Consider the following 25,060-nt stretch of genomic DNA (forward strand, 5'->3'; position numbering starts at 1 on the left):
ATGTTTTTAACATGTGAACTTTGACCTCTGCTCCTCCTCTCTGGAAACCAATTAAAGTGCAAATGTAATTTCCAAGAATTTTTAATAAAGAAAGATACCAACTGAGCTCTGGTCAGTTGAGGTGCACAGGAGGCCTCTACACAAAGGTCACAGGAAATGTGACCTCTCACCTCTGTGCTCTGATGGCTGTTTCCTCTAAACCCAGTCCTGAGAGGGCACTCGAGGGCAGGAGACCCAGCACCACACTAAAGGGACCCCAGCCATCAGAGGCAGCATCTTAGACAAGGCTCTCAGCTTCATTACAGGAAAAGGCCACTGTCTCTGTGTGGGGCTCGTCGGGGATGTGGCTCTGGTAGACATAAACAGATCCAGAGGTTAATAGGGGACAGGTGACACTTCTGAGATAACTCCGCCCTTTCTTCCTACCCGAGTAGACAGACATGCAGAGATCATGCCAGTGGCTTCTGCCCCCTTGCAAGTCTATAACAAGCAAGACACTTGTTTTTGTGTGTGTGAGGCAGATTAGCCCTGAGCTAACATCCGTTGCCAATCCTCCTCTTTTTGCTGAGGAAGACTGGCCCTGGGCTAACATCCGTGCCCATCTTCCTCTACTTTATATGGGATGCTGCCACAGCATGGCTTGACAAGCGGTGCATCGGTGTGCCCCCTGGGATCCGAACCTGCGAACCCCAGGCCACTGAAGGGGAGCGCGAGAGCTCAACCGCTGAGCCACGGGGCCAGCCCCGCAAGGAAGACACTTGTAATCAAATGTGATGGAAAAAGTGCTCATGGTAGATACCTCCAAGCCACAATGAGGGCTGACGTCCGTACAGGCCCTGTTCTCGCCTCACTGAGCTCCTGATGCTGAGGTTGCAATCAAGGCAACCAGAACTCCCCCCTCGCTCCTGTCAGTGATGGGAAACCAAAGGCTTCTCTGCTCACAGACACCTGGTGAGGGGCCAAGGACTGGGCCAGGGGCGAGGAGCCAGGAGCTGTAGGCTGACATCTTGAGTCTGATCTTGACCAACTGTGGGGCCTTCCTGAACCTCAGTTTTCTCATCTGTAAAATGGAGGTGATTGTGTCTGTCCTCTCCTCTTAGGGCTGTGATGATTAAATGAAAAAGGAGATGTGAACATTCTTTGTAAACCGGAGAGCGGTCTATGAGGTCTAAGGGGTCTTATTCTTACAACTACTTTCCGTGTTTATATTTTGGACCCCTCTCCTTCTACTTTAGCTAAATCAAGCAAAGGCTTTCAGGAGAAGCCACTCTGGAAGCACTCTGCTTTTTTGAAAGCAAATTGCTCCTGTCACCCTGTCTGCCATGGAGTATTACAAAAAAAGCAAGGGACTCGGCCACCTATTTACTTGGAGCTTCTCAGCCCTTATTCTTTTTTATTTTATTTTTGTTTTTCCATTTATTGTGTTGGATCTATTCTTGTAGGCTGTTGTAAATCCATTGTGGAATGACGAGATAAACGATAAACGAAAATGGTAATGCTGCAGCAAATGCTAGAGATAGTGTAAAAGCGATGACCTCAGAATCTTCCCCCCAGAGGTGTTGCCATTACACAAAAGGTGAAGAGATGGCCTCACTCTGCACACATCTGATTGTGCTGTAATCACCATCCATCAGTCATCCATCCTCCCACCCACCACCATCTACACATCCACTATCAACCCACTCATCCACCCATCCACCCATCTATCATCCACCCATCCATCATCTTCCCATTCATCCGTCCATCCATCCATCCATCCATCCTTTCAGTCAAGAAGAATTTATTGAACTCTACTATGTGCTAGGTACTGTTCTAGGTGCTGGAGATTCAGCAATGAACAAAACAGACAAAATTCCTGGCCCAGTGGAGCTTAAAGTGGATCCTTCTGGATATTGCTGGTTGCAGAGAGGCCCAGAATTTACCCTTGACCTCACACTGCGGCCTCCGTGCCACATCTCATGGAGAGAGGAGGAAGCCACCAAGAGTGTGTGTATGGGGGGAGGGGAGGGATCAGCAGAATTTCAACTGTAATGTTTTCACACATGTTCTACCACAAGGAAAATGCTGGATTAATGGGCAATGACAGGAAATAATTCTCTGCTGTTGTAACATAAGTTGAAGGAGGTTTGAAGAACTAAATGGCTTAAAAATGGGGTAGTCTTCCTGCTTCCCAGAAGTTGCACAGGGATGCTGGTCCGTACTGAGAAGGTTTCAATCCTCACAAGAAGCCCCAACATGGCAAACACACTGGTGGCCACGCCCATGTGGCAATCACACCAGGAGGGCTGACTGCACGGCTGCCTTTCTCATTCCCAGTCTTGCTGCAAGGGACTCCCTGGAAGCCTGCAGTTGGAAGCTGAGCGTGGTTTTCCTTGACCAGGACCCCAGGATCGATGCCTTTCTCCTCTTCCTGAGGTTTATAGCTGCTGCAAATTTTTGAGATAGGTAACACAAAGGTGGAAAGGCAGGAGCGTGGCTCCCGGTGACTTGGCCTTACGTTGTGTGGCTTCTATACTTGGGCAATTCATTTAATTTTTCTGAGCTCCAGCTTCCTTTTTTTTTTTTTTTGTGAGGAAGATCAGCCCTGAGCTAACACCCATGCCAATCCTCCTCTTTTTGCTGAGGAAGACTGGCCCTGAGCTAACATCTATTGCCAATCCTCCTCCTTTTTTTTTCCCCAAAGCCCCAGTAGACAGTTGTATGTCATAGCTGCACATCCTTCTAGTTGCTGTATGTGGGACGCGGCCTCAGCATGGCCGGAGAAGCAGTGCGTCGGTGTGCGCCCGGGATCCGAACCCGGGCCGCCAGCAGCAGAGCGCGTGCACTCAACCGCTAAGCCACGGGGATGGCCCCGCTCCCTTATCTTTATAATGGGTATAATCATACCCACCTCACACAGTTTACGGATGAAACAGGACATCCCAAATGCAATCCTTTAGGGTCAAAGTCAAGTTTGCCTACATTCATCTCCCCCGAACTGGATATTCAAGGAACTGTGGCTGGGCAGACCCGTTTCCCTAGCTTGACCTCTGTTTTGAGTCCAGCTTAAGAGGGGAGGACAATTCTACCATGCCTTTGGGCAGTGACTTTTAGTATTCCAACTCTGCATTAATTGTAGACAAATTCCTTCATTTTCCAATGAGCACTATCCAATTATACGGAGAGGAAACAAGAACATGCTCTCTATTGATGTGCCCTCTTGAACTGTTGTCAAGAATCTCTCCTGCCAGTTCATTTCCTCCTCATGATAATGTCGGGACGCAGCCAACAATTTACTCTGGCTGGATAATTAAATGGATTCTGACCAACAGTGTTTTAATGTTACTAGAGTTCCTCATTTTGTAGCTGCTCCTCCTTTATTTTTCTCCTTGGATCAAGATTTCCACTTTTTCCCCTACACTTTGAAGAAGGAAGTGAAGACTTTCTTAAACTTTTCATTAAGAAAAAAATAATCAGGGGCTGGCCCTGTGGCATAGTGGTTAAGTTTGCACGCTCCGCTTCGGTGGCCCGGGGTTCACAGGTTCAGATCCCAGGTGTGGACCTACACACTGCCCATCAAGCCATGCTGTGGCAGCATCACACATACATAATAGAGGAGGATTGGCTCAGATGTTAGCTCAGTGACAATCTTCCTCAAGCAAAAAGAGGAAGACTGGCAACAGATGTTAGCTCAGGGCCAATCTTCCTCACCAAAAAAAAAAAAAATCACCTTCAAATGAAGAGCTGATATGGGGAAATAATTTCCTCTGATCCCATTCTTGAAAAATTCCTTTATGATAAATGTATTCTATGATCTCATATAGCTCCTCAGAGTTCAAAAGGGGGTAAGTTTTAATTATATGTATTCTGCACTGATTTTCAAGAAAGCAAGTTCTACGAAGAGTATAGACTTTCCCGATACATAGAATTTCTATCAATTCCTACCACATCCAAAACTCTGGGGGAATTTTTCACTGAAAGATACAGTTTATTTTAGGCTCTTGAAACACATTTTCAGATAGAGGCCTTCTCAAAAAGAAATCTAGTTTTCCCACAATATGAGCTAAGAATTCTCAGGGAGAGTCTGCCTAACCCCATTCAATTCTTCAGGGATTGGCTCAGACTGGACTTTATTCCAGAATGTCTTCCCTGCCCACCACCCCTTCCAACTTTTGCTTCTTCTTCACAATGAATTATTGGTCATTTTTAAAAAGGTATGAAATGGTATTAGGTTACATTTAAAAATTGTGTAAACAGGTGCCTGTGAGAGCCCCATGGCATCCAAAAACGTCCCCTATCAGAGCCCTGAGCTTCCAGTCTGTAATCACCACTTGCCTGTCACCTCCACCACAATATGAGTTCCTAGAGGGCCAGGTTCCTGCCTTTGTGTCTATGCTCCTGCCCTGCTCCTTGGGATCTGGCACATAGGTACACAGCAAAGATTGGTTGAGTAAATGAGTGGTTTTGCTATGCTTGGTCGCCTAACCTGATTTCCTGCAGCGGGCTTGTCCTGAGTCAGAGGCAGGGCAGATGTCTTCTCAGTTTTCATTAGAGAAGGTTGAACTTGGGTGGAGGCCATCCAGATGTGTTCCACATCCAGACAGCTGTGTAGCAAGTAGGTATGCAATGAATGTTTCCTGAGTTGAATTAAATGGAATTGAATAAGCCAATTATACCAACTTCTGAGTAAGTAGAATGGCAATGCCTTCTCCTTAAATATGGTTATTTGATCTAGTTGTAGATGTTATTCCTGAACCTCCAACCTCAGCTTACTGCAAACTATTTACACCCCTGGAGAGCAAGGGGTAACCCTCATTCACTTATTCTCTCAGCCGCATTATCCTGGGCGCTCAATATGCTGTTCTCCATTCTCCGTTGGCAACCGGGGAGCACATTCTTTGCTTAGGAGCCATTTACCAGTCTGGACTAAACAAAACCAGAACAGCCCCAAACCCCTAATCTCAGCATCAGCATGAGAACCATGGCAGTGACTCCTTTCAGATACACACACAGAGGGAAAGTGCTTTTCCGTGGCTCGTTGAAGTAGAGTCCTTAGATGATGCTTATGGTAGGACAAGCAAAGTGAAATCCTAAACAGAAAAGCACCGTTTATGTCCCATACACTAGACAGGGGCAGGGACTGTGGGGGGCTGTGGAGTGACACACTGCCTAGGATGCGAATGCAGGATCCTTCTTAACGGATTCCTAAGGCCTGTTAATCACACTAAAATAAAACTAGAGTTGATATATTGCCTTTTTTTTTTTTTTTTTTTACAGAGAGTAAGCCCCTTAATCTGGCAAGCTACAATAGCTCGGATGCTATGTGATCATCTTAAAAATGAAGAAATTTTAAAAGAGACATTGGATAATATTACTGCCCTGCCTAAAACCCTCCAGGGACTTCTCACTGCGCTGGAGAGGAAGCCGTGCTCCCACTGCAGCAGACTGGGCTCAGCTTGCTCAGAGTCCTCCTGTCTCCCCAGCAGCACCAGTGCCACCTTTCCGGGCCATCACCCCCATTCTGACCCAGCCTGACAAACTACTGACCTCCCGTCAGCAACACTGCCCCCTTCAGAGCCCTTGTGCACGGTGTCCCCTCTGCCCCAGGTCACGTCCTTCCAGGATCTCTGCAGGCTCTCTATCCCTCTCTTCCTTCTGATCTTCACTTAAACGTCACCCTCACACAGAGATCTTCCCCACACCCCCAATTAAAGTTGGGTCCCCCAGCCCACGTGTCTCTTTCATCCTCTCCATTCGCTTCCTTCACAGCACTCCTTCCAATCTGCACTTGTTTTATTTACTGCTTTTCAGTTCTGTCTTCCTCACTAGAATGCAAGTTCCGTGAAGGAAGAAACGAGTCTGTCATGTTCACGGCCATAACCCCAACATCTACCACAGCGCATGACAAGACGCAGGAGCTGAGCTCCCTCATGAGATGGCTCTAGGACTCCAGCTCTCACTTCAACAGAAAACTGTCTGCAATAAATAAGGGAAGCTGTGTGAGTAATTTTTGAATGTTAATACTGCTTTTTTTCCCCCACTCTAGGAAGTTACATTTACTATTATGCTAAATATTCTTTTCCCAAAGTGTTCAAATTATTCACATTTTTCTTACTCCCATAAATGTGGCATACTTAGTCCTCAACCCCCTAAGACCAAATGCTCCAAGAAGCTCATTAATGGATGGACTCAACTGAGCTGCAACTCCCACACGAATCGTCAGATACTGCTTTTGCCAAAGAGTAATTTCCAAGACAGGTCTTAATGTTAACCATCCGAAGACATAAAACACACACTCTCACACACACTCAAAGACGCGTGGTAACGGATGATACAAGCCATAAGGAAACCGCCTCTGACCAGTCCTGTAACAGGCAACTGAAATCACAACGCCCGTATTTAAAAGGACTCCACTCATTCCTAGTATTTTCAGGTCTTCGGGTCCAACTGTCAATGATGGCAGTTGGTGAATGTTTTCAGAGTTAGGATTCTGGAACGTTTTGATAAGGAATAAACAAGGTATATATATTAAGGGACACTCTTTCCCCCTTTAAACCATCTGTAACGCCTGGTTCTTTCTGATTCTGGGAGATTTTAATATCATTAAAGCAGTCACTGATGCATCTCTTTGCGAGTCCCCTTTGGGGCTAAGACTTAAATAACAGTTTTAACATTTGCCACTCATGCCTAAATCAGTAGTGGGGGGAAGTCAGGAGGAGGGCTGGTGTTTGGACATGGGCCAGTTTAAAATGAGCCATTCACACAGAAACTGTGGGTGCGTTGCTGAGTGACCATTACATCGCACTGGAAGTGTTTTCCAGCAACTATAAGCAGGAATTCTGAAAAAGGCCTTTACCTTTTCAATATTTCCAACGTCCCTGGGAGCTAAATAATAATAATACCACTGTACACTTGTGGAGTGATTTACAACTTACAAAGACACATGATCTCATTTCATCCATTCTCCCACCCTCATGGGGACCCTATGAGGTAAGAGAATGACCATGTTGAGATAATCGTGGAGATTAAAAGCAGCCTGGAAATTCTACAATGGGTGATGGATGACTGAGGGGTGAGTGGGCCGCTTGACCTCCCCCTCGCTGTGGGCTTTTGTGATTAATTCACCCACTTGCTTAGGAAGTTTCTTTCCATATGAGAAAATTAAAAACACTACTCTCTGGACAGGAATGTGGGATCATAAATGAGAACCAAATAGAAAAGACTTACACAGAAGCACAAGCTCAGCAAAAGAGAAAACTGAGGCATCACTAATAAGGTATAAATCAAGTGAAGGCTATAGCAAACTCCTGTTACGAAAAAAAAGAAGCCTTTTAAATGATTTGCTGAGCTCTTAGCAATACCATTTCTACCTACGATTTTTAAACATCTCCAGGGTAACTTGACTTGTATCCTTAAACACTGTCATGAAGACTTTCCAATCTGAAGAGCTTTACACAAAATTATAGAGAGTAAGAGAAAGTATGCCTTGCTATTGTGTCTCCAGAATCACATAATTTTTAGAGCTATAGGGTCTTCCTCATCTGTGCATTCCTCACAACAATAAGCACAGGGGTCAAAAATATTTATTTAATATGTGAAGAAATAAGTGGAAGGATGGGTGGGTGAATGGAAGGATGGATGGATGGATGGATGGATGGATGGATGGATAGATGGATGGATAGAAGGAAGGAAGGAAGGGAGGATAAAGGTTGACTCACTCATTTTACTAATGAGAAACATAAAGGCCAGAGGGGTTACTAAGTTGCCTGTATTACCAAAAACAGTTGGTGTCAGACTGGTGTTTCCAGGTCTCTTCAATCCCACTCTAATGTTCCCAATCTAGATTTTCCTCTCTTTCATTGGTCTTTTTTTATCAAGAGTTCAAAACCATTAACAGTATAATCTTCTTCATGACTGAGAACCATTTCTGGAGGCATATAGGCTGATATGTTTATATCTGTTTGATAATCAGGGAAATTAAGCACAGAATGAATTTCCTGTGGCCACTTTGAGTTCATCAAGAACAAGAAAGCACGGAGATCACTCAGTTGCACGTCAGCTTCCTACCAACCTCATTCTCTGAGGTTCACACAGCATCCTGGCCAATGATGCTGGGCTCTGTCTGGGCTGGTGGAATACTGAAAACAGAGGATGCTCATAAGCCACTGGACAACGTCACACCCTAAGAAGGAATTCTTTGCCCCAAATGCCCAACCACCAGTTATTCTGCCTCTGCCTGTAGACTTTAAATGGCAAGGAGCACACTACTTCTCAGAGTAACCTGCTTCCCTTTGGGGACCTCCACTTGTTAGTATCTAGAGTTATGCAATATTTCATTTCCTGTTGGTGTCGGCCTAAGAGACTTTCACTTCGGGCTCAGGTCCTTAGCTTCTGTCATCACAGACTCAGAGAGCAAGTTCCTCTACTAGGTCTCACTAACTCCCATGAATTGTGCTTAAGGCAGAACCAAGAGCAAAAAAGACGCCCCCTGAAGGCTTTGGCTGATGGTGGTGATGGGTGGAAGAAGCAGTCACTTGCTGTAATCAGATGCCTCACCCACAGCTCACACGAAGCACAATGCCTACGATGTGAGCTGTGCACTTCTGCCAGTCCTTGTTTTAGGGGCAACGTGATGCCCTACAAGCCATTTGACAGGAGGCCCACAAGGCTATCGCTTGCAAAAGCATAACCACGTTCTGTAACAATGCGTCCCTCTTCTGGGACTTTTAACCCTCTTTGGCAGATGTCCTCCCTCACACCGTGACTGCCCCTTGGCCAGCAGGTCTTCATGAAGGCCTGTCTTGGGGCTGCCGGTCAGCCTTGCTTCTTGCTCCCACTGTTTCCTTTCAGGAAACCCAGAGAGCAGGCTCAGCCTGGGAAGTGCCATGAAGATAAGTGTTGGGAAGGCTTCAATGTACAAAAAAAGATTATGGTATTGCAGCAAGTGCGCGTTTTCCTTTACTAATGAAAATCCTCGTATGTTAGCACCACAGTCTAGTTTGGGATGGGCCCTTCAAGGTATCAGAACACATCAGAATCTGTAATCACTCCAAATCACATCTATTTTTACCTCATTTGAATGTTCCAATAATGAAACTGTCTTCCTTTTTTTCCGGGTGAACCAAGTCCTGAGTTTCAGAAAGGCATTAAATAAGGAGGAACAACACAATTTACTGAAACAGAAAAGTCACTTCATGTAAGCCTCTCAGACCTGATAAGGTGATGCGGTATCAGAGGTGGGAACACCATGAATCCCCAAGGTCCTAACACACTTCAGATGTGCCCTAGGCCAAGGCCGGGGAAGAAGCACCTCCTACCCAGCACCCTCTGAAGGACATGAGACCCACCTTGCCCAGTGGGTTTACCAGGCCCTCAGATGGCTGGGGCGCTGGAGCGGTAGGCTCAAATAAAAAACACCTGCTGGGGATCAAAATGAAAAGACAACCCACCAACTGGCAGAAAGTATATATAATCATATATCTGACAAGGGGTTAATCTCCATAATATATAAAGAACTCACACAACTGAACAACAAAAAAACAAACAACCTGATCAAAAAATGGGCAGAGGATATGAACAGACATTTTTTTCAAGAAAGATATACAGATGGCCAATAGGCACATGGAAAGATGTTCAACATCACTAATCATCAGGGAAACGTAAATCAAAACTACACTAAGATATCACCGTACATCCATTAGAATGGCTATAATCACCAAGACAAAAAACAACAAATGTTGGAGAGGTTGTGGAGAAAAGGGAACCCTTGTTCACTGCTGGTGGGAATGCAAACTGGTGCAGTCTCTATGGAAAACAGTATGGAGATTCCTCAAAAAATTAAAAATAGAAATACCTTATGACCCAGCTATCTCACTACTGGGTATTTATCCAAAGAACCTGAAATCCACAGTCCAAAGAGGCTTATGCACCCCTATGTTCACTGCAGCATTATTCACTATAGCCAAGAAGTGGAAGCAACCCAAGTGTCCCTTGACTGATGATTGGATAAAGAAGATGTGGTATATATATACAAAGGAATACTAGTCAGCCATAAAAAAGACAAAATCATCCCATTTGCAACAACATAGATGGACCTGGAGTGTATTATGTTAAGTGAAATAAGCCAGAGAGAGAAAGACAAACAGTGCATGATTTCACTCATATGTGGAAGATTAACTAACACACGGATGGAGAGAACAGTTTGGTGGTTACAAGGGAGAAGGGGGTTGGGAGGTGGGCACAAGGGGTGAAGGGATGCATTTATACGGTGACTGACAAACAATAATGTACAACTAAAATTTCACAATGTTATACACTATTATGACATCAACAAAAAACAAATAAACAAACAAAAAACACCTGCTGGGCTTGTAGGATAATTTACAATTTCTAAACAAAGACAGCGTCCATCCCTACCACTTCTTAGGGAAGAGGTCAGTCCTCATGCCATATGGCATTGTAATCTGGTGGCCTATGACTCTCTCAGAGTAGCACAGTTCACTCTTGCTACTTGGGAAGGAATTTATTTCCAGAAGCTTCCATGGGTGCTCTGGCCAGAAAACCAGGGAACTTTTTGCCTAGCTGTTTCCCAATATGCATGTCAAGCTGTGCCTGACTTCAATAGCAGCTGGGAGCATCAGTACTTGCCCAGTTGAAGGGTTCATGATGCAGCCTCCTTTATCGGCAGCCATCTTGCAGCTACAGCCTCTCTCCAGGGTGTCATGGTTCATTCCGAAATTGTGGCCCAGCTCATGTGCCAGGGTCACAGCCGCACCAAGGGGGCTGTCTGAATGGTCCTCAAAGAAAACATAAGAGCATACATGTATAGTTCACATCTCCTTGGCCTTATTTCCCAGTTCCCTCTCCTCCCAGACATTTACCTTTCATTAACATTTGACTGAATCCATTCCCCTATAAGGAACCAACATAGAGCCCCATTATTTAGTTCAAACTTAACCTCATGCATACGTGTAAGATTCCTGTGTCTTTACATGAAATAATCAAGGCAATCATCTCCATCCTGTTTCCTACAATCTCTCGGAAAACACCATTGTATTGAACGAAGCAAAAAGTTGTCCTACATCATAGGAAGAACCATCTCATTCCTTCATGGGTAATAAAATTCCCATTTTATCCTGGATTAGATGATGCTGATACAAAGTTGGTAAGGGGAAGCACACTTCGTGACATTCTAAGTAAGACCTGAGCAATTGGTACTGAGCATGCCTCTTCCTGTCTGCTTAGCAGAGAAGGATAGTTGGAAAATTCATAATAATTCACAAGAAAAGCTAACCACATTGAGTAATCTGTTTGAAGACCCATTGAACTAAGACTGTAATCCAGCTGTGCCTCATTCGGCTGGCCCTTTGTATTGTCAGGTAGATTTTGGAAATGGATGGAGGTGCCCTAATTCTCTGACTTTTGCTGCAGGGGGCTCACTCAACCTTTTGCTTGGTTTGGGAAGGTGGTTCATCCATTCAGCAAGCACTGCTTGGCCACCCCTAACTTGGCAGAGCACATGGATGGCTTGGTTAAATGATATTAGAAATTAACTAAAAAAATACTGTGACTTAACTTTAACAAACTAAAATTAGTTAGTTAATTAGTGAATGTGATTTGCAGAAATCATGCCCATGAATGGTGTTTCTGAAAAGACCTCCACACCACGGAGTAATGAACGTACCTTATCTGAATCCTGCTTTGTGCTACCCAGGAAAGAGATAAGAGGTTTTCCAAAAGGCTTCCAGGAAACAGTGATACTGTGTTTTAGAGAAAGCATTATTCCTGATACAAGTAAGCTTTGTGGGGCCTCTCGATAATGGTGTGTCCATATCAGATTGTATAGATTTGTAGGTGGTTACAGCTGTAGCTGCCTCTCTCTCTAGCCCTCAATCTAAGAAAAGAATGGCACGTCAAGGAACCAAGTTATTCTTAGAATAGATGAAATTCCCAATAAATTACTTTGTTTAGATTTTACAGTTTCCTTTTGTAGGAAGCTTCACAAATGTTTCAGGAAATCAATTCTCAAGAATAACACATGCTGGCGAAGGGAATGTAGTCAATCTTAGAATGTGGAGGACTGAATTTAGCGTCCTTTGGCACAAAATTCAAGGAATTCACCCTTAAAAAACTACTCTACATCTGATTCTTTTGTATCACTGAATATCTTGGTTTTGCTTTTAATTCTCACATTGTTTTACATTCTTTCACGCAGAGATGATTATAAACAGAATGTCTTGAATGTCTCATAAGAGACCCTGATAAACAGTTTATACTTGTAATAAGAAAAAACCCTACCTCTTTATTCATGGCATTGTCCCCAAACCAAGACTGTTTTAGTCCGGTTAGATACAAAGGCATGGCTTTAAGCTACTAAAATTAATGATTTGCTCCATCTTGAACAAATAGAGAAACAGTACCAGAACTCATATTTTCAATCTGGTTAGGAATTCTGCTTCCTTACTACAGGACTTCCTTCCTCTCAGATTTGTGAGTCCTTGAATGAGGCATGGTCACGTGTAAGACCCACGAATTTAACTTTAGAGACATGATAGAGTTAGTCTAGAAGTTTTAGATCTGGTCAAGATGTTGATCTTGCTTATCTAATGAGTTTTATAGAAATTAAAGGAGCTGTGGCCTTTTCATCCAGCTTGATGCTTCTCTTACATGTGGAGTTAGCAGGGAATGGGTCTAAGGATGATCCTAACCACGGCCAAGTTGGTCCAACATACTTCCTGTTGATTAACTTTGGCCTTGACTCGATTCTTATTGCAGTACACATATTTGTTTATATTTGCCACATTTAATCCATTCAAAAAAAATTAGGCTTCCCTATTGCTTTTAAGGAAAGAATCTTGATAAAATGCTTGTATGGAAACAGAATAAGGGATATGAACTGAAGAAAGCCACTTAATATCATCAGATTGGTTATAAGAAGGCTCAAGCACCCCGCAGCAGCAGAACCTGCCACGCTTATGAGGAATTCAGTCTTAGCTCTAAAAAATATTCATGCCAATTTTAAGTGGCTAAGTCAGTAGCAACTGACCATGGAGCCATGAAACAGAAAATTATTCCCTCTTAAAACGTCACAGGCTGCTCTGCAAGAATACAGTTGGGATCTGACTTGAAATTAACCTGGCACCAATGAAAACCAAACTTTCCGATGACTTCCATGGTGGAGATCACATACACGGCTTCCAGGTTCAAAAAAACCAGAGGGTAGCCTGTTCAAGCCAGAAATCTAATGAGCGGGTGCCATCCCCCCAGACAGCCTCTCTAGCCTATAAATTTAGTACAGGTTTACATGAATTACCAACACTGCCCAGAGAAGAAGAAAATATTCATTGTGTATATTCACTAAGAAGATTAGGTTGGGCAGTATGTGGAGAGAGAAAATAATAGTCAGCAGAACATTACTCCTTCCGCACTTTAATACAACAGAATATTCACAAATGTTCTGTTTGAAAAATGTGGAAGAATTCACGGTTTCTTGGAAGGGTAAAGTTCTGTTTGCTTAATGAAAACGGTGGAATGATCTCTGAGGATACTCCCTGTCTGAGAGCTGGTGCAAAGGGGACACTACATTTTCAGAGCAGGAATAGCACCAGCTGTCCTGACCAGAATTAAAACCTTTCCTTTAATTATCTGATGGAGTGGAGCGGGAGTCCCCTGCTGGGCAGCCTAACAAGCTACCTCCCTCTTCCATTCATAAGAAACAAGTCCCAAAGAGTTTTCCCATTTTTACTTCCTTTTACAAACATATACAGCCCATATATGACAAAATTATCCCTGTAAAACAATAAACCTAAGTCTTTGCCTTCCAAAAACAAGGTTATTATAAAGACAAATTGGACACTGGCTAGGAGGTACGTAAAGCATTTGCAGTGGTAAATAGTTAAAAACCTCAGACTTTTGGCTATTGGGCCTGGAGGCAGAACCATCAAAAAACCATTCTAACAGTAATGTTTGGCGAGACCACAGTCTCACCCAAGTGGAGTGACGAGGGCAACCCCAGTGCCCTGGCTCATCCAATGCGGGGAGGAATTCCTGGATTGGAATGCTTTGACCAAAATCCCAGTTGAAACTTTTTCTCCATAAAAGGGGCAGGCTTGCCTCCACTGAGCTATTTTTACACACTCACCTTTCCTGTGTGCAACTTGAAGCATTTTATAAACAGTCCCTAAAATATTGTGGGATATGTAAGATCACAAACAGAGTTAGAAAAAGGGCAGAATTCAATTTAAAAAGCTGTAAAGGAAAGGACTTAATTTCACCAAGTCTGATAAAAGTAGTGATTTCCTGAGAGATCATCACGGGAAATGGGTCCTGGACACCACGGTCAGCTCCCTGGTGCTCCGGGCTTACCATGACGATGCCTCCGGACTGCTCCGCCGTGCACATGCTCATGATTGGTGCCATGCCGATGGTGGTCCCTTGGAAATAAACCCCACTAGGAGAGAAAAGAAAAGACTTTCTTAAACTAATAGAGAATGAAGACATTTCCTAATATTTGAAATTCTGTTGGATATTCCTGCATTCTGACAGGAACGCAAAAGCATGTGCAAAAACGAATATAGCAGCATGAGGGTACGTTTACAGGGGATTTTTATCATTAGTTCCTTTAAAATTTATTTTCCAGTTGCATCATGGTCCCATAATCCTTTCAGATTTTTGCTTTCAAGACCAGTCATGACTTTTATAAGTTGTATCCCGCCTATTTCCTAATGGACTGCGGGAAGCTGCTCCTTTTAAACCATGTCTGCTGATGGGAGAGCTGAAAAGAGTCGCAGAGAATCACTGTTAACTCAGGGAAATGCATTAGATGGTTTACTAGCTTTTCTGTTGTAGCTGATTCTTGCTTTCCTGTGTAACATTACAAGGAAGCCAGAAACCCAAACTCTTTCAAAATGTCCTGCTAAGGTAGCTTGCAAAAGTGAAATTGGCAGAAAAATGATTGCTCCTCCAGAGCCAGCGGAGAATAAGGTAAGCCCCCACACAGCCTCGGCACCCTGGGAGGAAGCTTTGGGAAGGGGACCTCATGGCTCAGCTGCAGGCTTTCCCTTTTTATGGAATCTTGATCAGTGAGTCTAATGACATCAAGGCCTGTTTAATGCAAGCGCTGTTAATTCCAACCTCATGCATTAAAAATTAAATGTTGTTTGTATTTGTTTGATCTCCTTTAAGGGAAACAAATGACTTCCCATGTTACCTTGACCATGTACATACATAGATTTTACACATATTATTTGAAAAGTTAGATATTTTGGCAGTGGTCAATTGGACAAAAGGGGGTAAATATATATAAAACCTCATCTATGTATGTATGCATCTATGTATCCATCCATCCATCCATCCGTCCATCTGTCCATCCATCCATCCACTCATCCTATTACACTCATATGTACAGTAGTAGGGATTGCAGCTTTTATATTTGCATCTATATAGACCATTTTAACAGATACAATTATATAATTTTAACAGGTACAGATATATACAATTGTATATATTATACAATTATATATATATATACAACCTTTTAAATAATAAGGTTATATAAGAGGCTAATTTATTTCCAGATGTTCAAGTTGGACAGAATCCATTTGGGAGAAAAGCAAAAAAAAAAACACTCTAACTCTACTTTTTGTAGTTCAGGATTAATCAATGCATAAAATATGAGGCAACCACAAATATCCAAGGCGGGGGGGAAAAAAAACAACCCTGTGAAAATGGCCAAAGTAAATTATCAGAGAAGGCCAACAGCCTCAGTTCAGACATAGGCATTTTCTAAAGTGAGGATGGGGTAGGACTGGTTTTTAACCTTCCATAAATGTTCAATTTGCCAAAGTGTCTCTGACTCTGAAGCTTTGGATTCAGTGATATGAGCTACAAGAGAACAAAAGAATAATGGCATAAACTGCTTAAAGACTTTAATAAAAAGTTTATCCTTCAGGAAAAATCTACTCCATATCAACTTAGATTATGATAAGAACGTTTTTTTCTTTTAAATATAAAGGTTATGTGTAATATCTTTTGTTGTTGTTGTTGTTAGTGCCATTGAATCGATTCCTACTCCAAACGACCCTGTGTACAGCAGAGCGGAACCCTGCCTCCTCTGTTTGTGCCATCCTCTCACCTTCCAGTGCTATATCAGACTATACTCTGCTATTATTCATAGGGTGTTCATGGCCAGTTTTTTCAGAAATGGGTGGCCAGGTCCTTCTTCCTAGTCTGTCTTAGTCTGGAAGCTCCACTTAAACCTGTCCACCATGGGGGACCCTGCTGGTATCTGAAATCCCGGTGGCATAGCTTTCAGCATCACGGCAACATGCAGCTGCCACAGTGTGACAACCGACACATGGGTGGTATGGTTTCCTGATCCGGAAATGAACCTGGGCTGTGGTGGTGAGAGTGCTGAATCTTAAGCACTTGACCACCAGGGCTGGCTCTATAATATCTTATCAATACATTATATTACATTACATTACAGTTGTGCTTTCCCTCATTTTATTATTTTTATGACACTTATTGCTCTCTGAAATTTCCTTGTTTATTGTTGTCTTCTCCCATAGACTGGAGACTCCCAAGGGCAAGGAGGTTTACAGTGTTGGTTACAGTCACATTCAAGCCCCTAAAACATGTTTAGTTCCTAATTGGTGCCCAATATGCATTGATTGAAAGGCAAACAGAAGATTAATACGCTATACTGCTGGTATTCTCTGATCTAGAAAACCAAAGAGTAATAGTAAAACAGAAGGAGGAATGAAGATTATCTTTCTCCAGGCAGCTGGCAATAATCACTCTAATGTACTGTCTTCAGATCATGCATAAACATTTTTCACTAATAATGAAAGAAAATGAGCTTTTAAAAAAAATAGCCTACTCAGGACAACTTTATATCAAGACTAAGACTAGAAGGGCCAGCTTGGTGGCATAGCAGTTAAGTGCACATGCTCTGCTTTGGCGGCCCAGGGTTCACAGGTTCGGATCCCGGGCGCAGACTGACGCACCGCTTGTCAAGCCGTGCTGTGGCAGCATCCCACATAAAGTAGAGGAAGATGGGCACGGATGTTAGCCCAGGGCCAATCTTCCTCAGCAAAAAGAGGAGGATTGGCAACCGATATTAGCTCACGGCTAATCTTCCTCACACACACACACAAAAAAAGGGGCTGTGCAGGTGAAGCTAACAGGAGAACAGGTATGCTGAGGGCACTCTTTCAGCAAACTAGAGACAGTGGATGCCCTACCTGATAAGCTGTGCATTGTCATGATATTTGCGAGGTAGAAGCTTCATCTTTCTCCAGTCCAGAAATTCATGGAGGCTTGTGAATGGGTCCTGACTTATAGAGCATTTGTCGATGTCATTCCATACCTCCACGCCGACCAAGACTATGCGAATGTTTAGTGGTCTGTAAAACTGAGGAAGACAGGCATCCTTTGGGGATCACATTAAAGAGAACTTAAAATGCAGAGTAGAACAGATTTGCATGTTTTGAACTTTATTGACATGATATGAAAAAATATCTCTGTGGTCTCTTGTTACTGTGGCATTAGAATTTAAAAAATATTTGCAGTGTCTGATGCAAAGGCATGTGTTAACTGGGTTCTCAAATGTTGTTGACCAATGAGATAAAGTTATTAGCCTTTGATGTCTGCTCTTATTTGCACGGAAGCACACATTTCATATGATTCATTGGTGATTTAAAATGTGCATATAGATGTGTATTACAGCTAAAGTAGTTACATTATAGCTAAGGACTGCCAGTTAATATCTACTGCAAGAAAAACAATGAGTAAATTAGGATCTTGCAGACTTTCTGCCAAGGACAATAATTTGTTCATTTTAAGCAAAATATTCTATGAGTTACTGAAAATGAATCTGTATTAATTTTTCAGCAAAGACTCAGACTTGGCTGACACTATCATGTTCTGTCACCTATAATCAACCTGGGAGGTTTTAATTAAATGAACAAATCAATAGCTTTGAGAATGATAAAGGCATAAACAGAGCCCGTCTTCGGGAACTTGAATGACCATTCAAGGGGAAAGACCCAGTCAAACAAGTTCCTTTTTTACAGGCTTGTGACATAAAGCTTCGGGTACACCACTCAAAGCAAGTCTTCTCATTGGCTTTCTGTTCCCCATCTCTACGTATTCCTGACTTCAGCCTACAGCCCTTTCTCCACAGGCAGGTTGTCCTGGGTCAGACAGGAAGAGGAACTCTTCCAATGGCAAGGGGTAGTTTTGTCCCAGACGAGCTGATGGGGCAGGATGATTGGTCAACGTAGAGATAAGAACTACCCTTTGCCCCCAACTACCTTGCTGCCCCATGTGCATCACATAGACAGCAAGGTGGCTCTGTGCTCAGGGCCCAGGGGCGAGGACATGGGATCACCTGTCTGGCTGTAAAATCTTTCAATGCCCGTGATGTGTGAGGCAGTACACAATGAGAAAGTCCTCATCTTCTGATACTCCAGGTAGCCACGGAGAAAGATGTGGCTGGTGATAGCAGCCAAAGTCAAGCTCCAGATGTGAGCACATCCTATTCTTAGTTGCTAGAAGCATCTGGACCAATAAGTAACAAAAATCACAGAAGCTCTGCATTTGACCGTCGAGCCCCATTCCAATGTGGTGAGCTCAAGTGCAATAAACTCCCCGAGGCTGAGCATCTGACCCCGGGGTCTGACCCACACCAGGCAGGCTCATCTTTTCCCTTGCCGATCTCCCCACAGGCATCTGGTGAGCATTAGGTTAGCAGAAGAACACCACTGGAGCACGAACTACATCACAGAATATAAACTGAATGCAGCAGTCCAACTTCGTTTCAAGTAGATAACAATTATGGGCATTACATTAATAAGTTAATGAGACCATTATACGACCAAAATGCTGCCCAACAGCTTGTTTTTAATCAAGAATCGCTTGGCCTGTGGTATCCACTTGCAAGCTCCCAGCTGAGGCTTCCCAGGCAAAATTGAGTTCTGGACTCCTCTGGAACTCTGACTGCACATGCCTGGCTGCTGCCGTTGGGCGGAGAGATTGCACTTTCAGCTGTGTTATACACAAAGGTAACAGAGTCCAGAAGCAGAACTGTAGGAGATCCAGTGCTGATGTCCACACCAGCTTGCTGAGTGACATCCTCAGGGTCAGGTGCCCTCTGTGGCCTTCAGGGTTGTCATCTATGAAGGGGACATCATGTTTGCCTCCGACGAGGGCTTTATGGAAGTAGTAACTAAGGTCTGCAAAGAACCAACTGTCATCATTTTTCAGAGCTATCTCAGTGCTTACTAACCAAGGAGCTTTTAACAATAACGATGGGTTGCAATTTCCATCCATTAGCCCTCTCAAATCACATCCTTGGAACAAATTTCATTTGAAGACGTATATAACATATGGTCCTTCCTCTCCAAAACCAGTGCTACTGATTAACTGTGATATATGCTAAACTCACTTACAGTCATCACACACAATCCCTCTACTGCCTGCTCTGAATGTTCTTCCTAGGGCCGCCGGTGGCTTCCTTTTGGTTCTTCCTAATAACAATAACCATAGCTAACATGTAATGAGCATCGACTACATCTTAGGCACAGCGTGAAGTGCTTTTTATGCTGTAGCTCTCTTGGTCCTCACGACAACTCTATGAGCTAAGAATTATTATTCCCACTCTACAGTCAAGGACATTGAGACACGGAGGGACCAGATAACCACTCAAGACATGACTGACACGGCTGCAGTTTGAATGCAGACCGGCTGGTCCTGGCGCCCAGGTTTTAAACCACTAAGTAACACAACTACCCTATGCGAGTGCTCAGACACCCTTCCAAGATGACCCGCTGTGACCCCAGACCCAGAGAGAAGCTCAGCTGGAGTTTGGCAGCTTCCTGCCTGGCCGATGAATCCCAGAATATATGTGGACACAGTCTGAGACCAGCTGAATCAACTCACCCATTCACATAGCAGCAACACATATTTGCTTGGCTCTTGCTGTGTGCTAGGCTTGGCACTGGCATAAAGAACAAGGATTAGAATGCTCTTGCCCCTGGCTCCCAATTGCTCAGAGGTCAGCAGGAGGCTCAAGGCATGGGACACTTAAACCATTTTTACAGTTAACTCCAATAGAGTGAACTGCCAGGAAAAGGGTGCAAACAGGAAGTTCAGAGGATGCTGTGCCTGAGAGGTCAAGAAAGGCTTTCTGGAAGAAGTGGATCTGAAAAAACATGGGTAGAATTAAAGGGCAGTCCCCTGGGGTCCAACATGGGAACTTGCATCCTTCAGCAACTGGCTGGGGAAAGGAGGGAAGACAACTCACACAAGAGGGAAATTACCTGAGGCAATGAATGCGTGGAAGATGAGTCCTTTCAGAAGTAGGTCACGGAGGGTCAGCCTTAAAGAATTTGCAGCTGGTGCTAACTTCTTAATGAATAAGGACAGATCGGAGGTGAAGTAAAAAAGGCGAAGCTTCAGCAATCACTTCACTGGGCAGGCACACACCCGCTGCTCCCACCTTCCCATTTAATCAGGGCCTGGGGAAGGGTCTCTTAGTTCCTACGCAAAGGGTTTGTCTACAAGCACGAGTGTCAGACGTGCTGTGTTTCACTTACAGGGGGAATTTCCTGAACGTCGCAGAATGTCACCCTTGTCACTAAATCACTTCTCGGACTTTCAGTGAGATGTCCTTCTCCCTCTTCCCTTCAAGCCAATGCAGCAAGCCAAGCAGTTATTTAGAATGGCCAAGAAGAGCCAAGATTTCTGCCAATGAGGAAATCGCCCCCGGAACAGTCACTGTTTTTTGGACCGAGACACTCCCACTTAGAGAGTTGCAAAATTGAACTCTGGAACGCTCGCCAGAGCCAGGGCTCAGAGAGCCCTGGGGGGCAGAGAGCATCTGGAGGGGCCTGGGGACCCCCACCAGGGTCTTCAGGGTCTGCTGGGGGCGGATGCATATGTGTGCTCGGCAATTCAGCTCTCTCGCTGCCAGAAACAAGAAAACAGCTGGGCTGGCCAACTCCATCCAGTCTGTCAGGACTTCTCTGGGGTGTACTGTTCTTTACTTTCCAGAGCAAGCTGTTAACAAAGCCCCCATTGCTCATTTTTGGTTTTGGAAACTGAAGCAAGATCTAATATACAATAAAATGTAAACAAATACAAATGGAGGACCAAGCACATCGCTTTAAAATGAGATTTCAGGGGCTGGCCCGGTAGTGTAGTGGTTAAGTTTGCATGCTCTGCTTCGGTGGCCCTGGGGTTCACAGATTTGGATCCTGGGCATGGACCTATGCATGGCTTATCAAGCCATGCTGTGGCAGGCGTCCCACATAAAGTAGAGGAAGATGGGCATGGATACTTGCTCAGGGCCAATTTTCCTCAGCAAAAAGAGAAGGATTGGCAATAGATGTTGGTTCAAGGCTAACCTTCCTCACAAAGAAAAAAAAAATTTCTGCAATTACCAGACTGGGTTTAATATCGTTCATGGTCTCCTTTTACTTCCAAAGCCTGAGAAGAACTCGCGCTCTGTGTGTCTTGGTCTGCCTCACGCTAGCATCACCTGAGGAGTCTGGAAGGTATCCATGCCCAAGGCCCCACCCAGGCCAATCAAACCAGAGTCCCTGGACTGAGACTTGGGAATCAGTGTTTTAAAAAGTAAACATATAGACAAACAAACCAACCTCACCAAGGGATTCTAATGGACTGCCCCGATTGAGAACCAGGTAACCCCTAGTGGTTTCTGGCAGAACCTCTGGGCTCCATCCTTCACCCTCCCTGCCAGAAGGACTCGCAGTTTACAAAAATCCTGCTGCCTCCACTTGACTTTGGCATAAAGTTTAATTTTCAAAAAGTAGCTACTAAAATATATCAGCAAGCACAGGCTGCCTGGGAGTCTGACCTGCCTCAAAGATCTGGCAGATGAGAATGGTATCATCCCAGGATGCTGACGGCCGTCTGTGTTTTTCTGGCTTTCACAAACTTCCATCCAGCCACAGCCTCTCGCTGAGCGCCAAGCCCAGACCTCTGACCACTCGGCATGCCCCTGCTTCCGTGGGGTATGAAGCCTCGTCTCCCTGCCACTCCACCACAATGAAGCTTGTGGTCACTTGGACCCCCACTCTTCTCAGCCTCTGCTTCTGCTTGGTTACGGAGGGCTGGGACCCACAGCAAGTGGGGGTAGAGTCAAGGCCAAAAGCCCCTGTGGGGGGTCACAGAGACCAGGGCTCATTCCTGGTCCTGCCTTTTAATGCTGCTTGAACACGTGCAGATTATGTAACTAGCCTCTGCGAACCTCAGCCTCCTCTGCTTTAAAAATGGGAGTAATAGTATCTATCTGGGAGTGTATGCAAAGCACACAGAGCCTGGTGCCTAGTAACCACTCAATAAACCAGTAACCGTGTCCCTTCAAACATTTCTAATCCTCGTCCCTCTCCCACCCTCACTTCCCTGGCTGGGTCAGGTCTCCACAATTTGTGTCGCAACAGACTCCTACCAGCCCTGTTTGTCTTTGGTGACTCCACCCTCCACACTAACTGCACGGATAGCTTTGTATAATCCCGTGTCTCTCTCCCGGGCTTAAAAACATTCACCGGATCTCCACTGACACAGAATAAAATCAAGACGGCTTTGCAGGGCATTCAGGGGCCTGCAGCTTCATCTCCTCCTGCTCTAGCTGTGCGTGTGCACACACATGTATGCACGCACATACGTGTAGGTACATGTGCACACACACCTCCCCTTAGTTATATGGAGTTACTCGCTGTGTCCAGACCCTCGAGGAGCAAGCCAGGGCCTCCCCTGCTGTGCTCCCGCTGAAATCACACCTTTCAGGATCCCCTCCCTGCAGAGACGCTGGGACCCCCCAGGAAGAAGTACGAGATTCTCTTCTGCATCCCCATAGCACTCTACTGACAGCATCAACCCAGCTCCTATCACGTTGGACCATGCTAAGTGGTTTGTGAGTCTGCTTCCGTGTGAAGCTGTGACTTCCTTGAGTGGAGGGACCACGTCTGATGCACTCTGAATTCTTGATGCACAGTGCTTGGCACTGGCCATAAGGCCTTGTAGAACAGAACTGAATTTCTGGGAGGGCTTGCATTCATTTTTCTGAAAACTCAATTCAAATATAATAGGGTTGTTAGAAAACACAGCTATCGTGAGGCATCCTCAAACTGCTGTGTGTAAAATGTGACCATTTCAGAGGATCCTGGCTGTGAAAGATCTAGCAATGGGCCACATCACTTTTCCCTCTCACCTGTCCTCACAGGCGGCAGACAGGCTATTGCTGAGAATTACAGGTGCGTAACAACAGTGGTTGCCAGCCATGTTGCACATGAGAACCACCTGGTTAGCGTCCAAAAATCATGTCCAGGCCCCACCCAGACACCCAGGCAGCAATGCCTTTGAAAGCTGCCAGGCAAGTGTGAGAAGCTCTGTTTTGGGGTGAGAGCCATCAGCACCAAACAGCTCGATGCTCTCCCCCGCAGGGTGTGTCGCTGAAGGGCAGGTGGCGTGGACGGTTTCACCATCTCCTTGCGAACAGGTAGTGTAAGGAGCACTGGTGAGCAAACACCCCCAGGGTTAGACAGACTTCCAGGGTCTCTTCCAGCTCTGAAACTACCTTTGCCAAGGGTGAGCTCCCGACCTCCTAGTTCTCAGTGAGAGATTTTCCAGTAGCTGATTTAGCTGAAAGTCAATTTCTGTGTCCCAGGACTGTGGAGCCTGTATATGCCCCTTAGAAATGAGAGCCTGCCCTCCGGGGGCCTGTGGGATCTGCCCAGGGACATCTGGGAAGAGGCCTTCTTGGGAGTTCTCAAAAGGGTCGGATGCACCCTACTGGGGTTCTAGATCTAACTGGGGAGTCCAAGATCCCCTCAGCCTGGACCTCTGCCTGGCCAGAAGAGAGCCTGGAGACAGATGTATCTAAGGCCACCGCAGTCCGCACAGCGTGGGGTGGCATCTCCTGCGGCTGCTCCAGGCCCCAGGAATTCCATGCTCAGAGGACGGGGAAGTCTGCGTTCCAGCCAGAGGCAGGACCAGAGGCAGAACCCGGTATGCCTGCTAAGTCAGACAAGGTGTGCTTCATTCCCTCCACCTCGTTTCCAAACATTTACACAATTTGAGTGATTTAATTACCCGAAAAAGAACTTACCTTGTCAACGTGATTAGCAATCTCTATTAATCGCTGCTTAACTTTCTCCAGATCTTTTCCTTGCCTCTGAAACTTAATAATTTTAAATGTCAGCATTAATAACAGCAAGAATATCAATCAAATCTCATCTTCCCAGCTCCTGGAAATGTGAAGTCTCGGGCTTTACAAACCACTTGGGACCTTCCCTGGTTTACGTGAAATGAGTTCCCATCCTGCCGAGTCATTTCCCCGTCTGGGGACGTCCTGAAACTCCCTGAAATTCACCCTAGCCAAGTGCTCATAAGACAGTAACTTCTGAGAGTTTTCCAGCCTCATAAATGATGGAGGCAGTGACATGTTTTGGCAAAGAGAAAACAGACAACCAGAAGGCAGTCCAAAGCCATTCTTCATATCATCAACCAGATTTTAACTTCCTCAGAAATTTCCTTTATATTTGTTTTTAAAAATTAAATAGTAAGAGAAGCTCATGGCAACAAGTCAAACAACACAGAGGAGAATGGATAAAAAGTTAATAAATTCCCCCTTCTCCCCTCTAATCTGACCTTCCAGAACGGGAACAGTTTTCTGAGAAATGGTCAAGCCTGTTTCATTCATATATGTTGAGTGACTCTATGAGAAAATGTCACCTAATTCATAATATGTAGTAGAGGCAAGAAATGAACACAGAGAAGATAATCTAAAAAAAGCTAATTAAAAATTCATTAAAAGAAAAAACTAACACAGCATCAAACCATACTTCAGAAGGAACGATTTTTCTGCTGTGTCTCTATAGCCTTCATTCATTCACTCATTTCGGTTTAGGACATACTGGACTTTTTTTTTTTTTTTTTTTTGGTGAGGAAGATCAGCCCTGAGCTAACATCCATGCTAATCCTCCTCTTTTTGCTGAGGAAGACCGGCTCTGAGCTAACATCTATTGCCAATCCTCCTCCTTTTTTTTTTTGCCCC

The 25,060-nt window shown here is 44.6% G+C and overlaps 1 protein-coding gene across 1 annotated transcript in view; it reads right to left on the minus strand.

The window, feature by feature from the left end:
• The window catches only part of ADAM12 (ADAM metallopeptidase domain 12), a 176,503-nt gene that overhangs the window by 68,386 nt on the left and 83,057 nt on the right, over positions 1 to 25,060 (minus strand). Inside the window, exons 7-10 of the mRNA XM_087433022.1 lie at positions 24,113 to 24,184; positions 17,223 to 17,392; positions 14,344 to 14,428; positions 10,627 to 10,775 (exon numbers count right to left, since the gene is read on the minus strand). Of these exons, the coding sequence (XP_087289148.1) occupies positions 10,627 to 10,775; positions 14,344 to 14,428; positions 17,223 to 17,392; positions 24,113 to 24,184 (476 nt within the window). The remainder of the gene's footprint in view (positions 1 to 10,626; positions 10,776 to 14,343; positions 14,429 to 17,222; positions 17,393 to 24,112; positions 24,185 to 25,060) is intronic.

This window comes from Ceratotherium simum, chromosome 6 (assembly GCF_057802395.1).
Source record: "Ceratotherium simum simum isolate JZ-2026a chromosome 6, ASM5780239v1, whole genome shotgun sequence".
In the NCBI taxonomy this organism is placed as follows: Eukaryota; Metazoa; Chordata; class Mammalia; order Perissodactyla; family Rhinocerotidae; genus Ceratotherium; species Ceratotherium simum.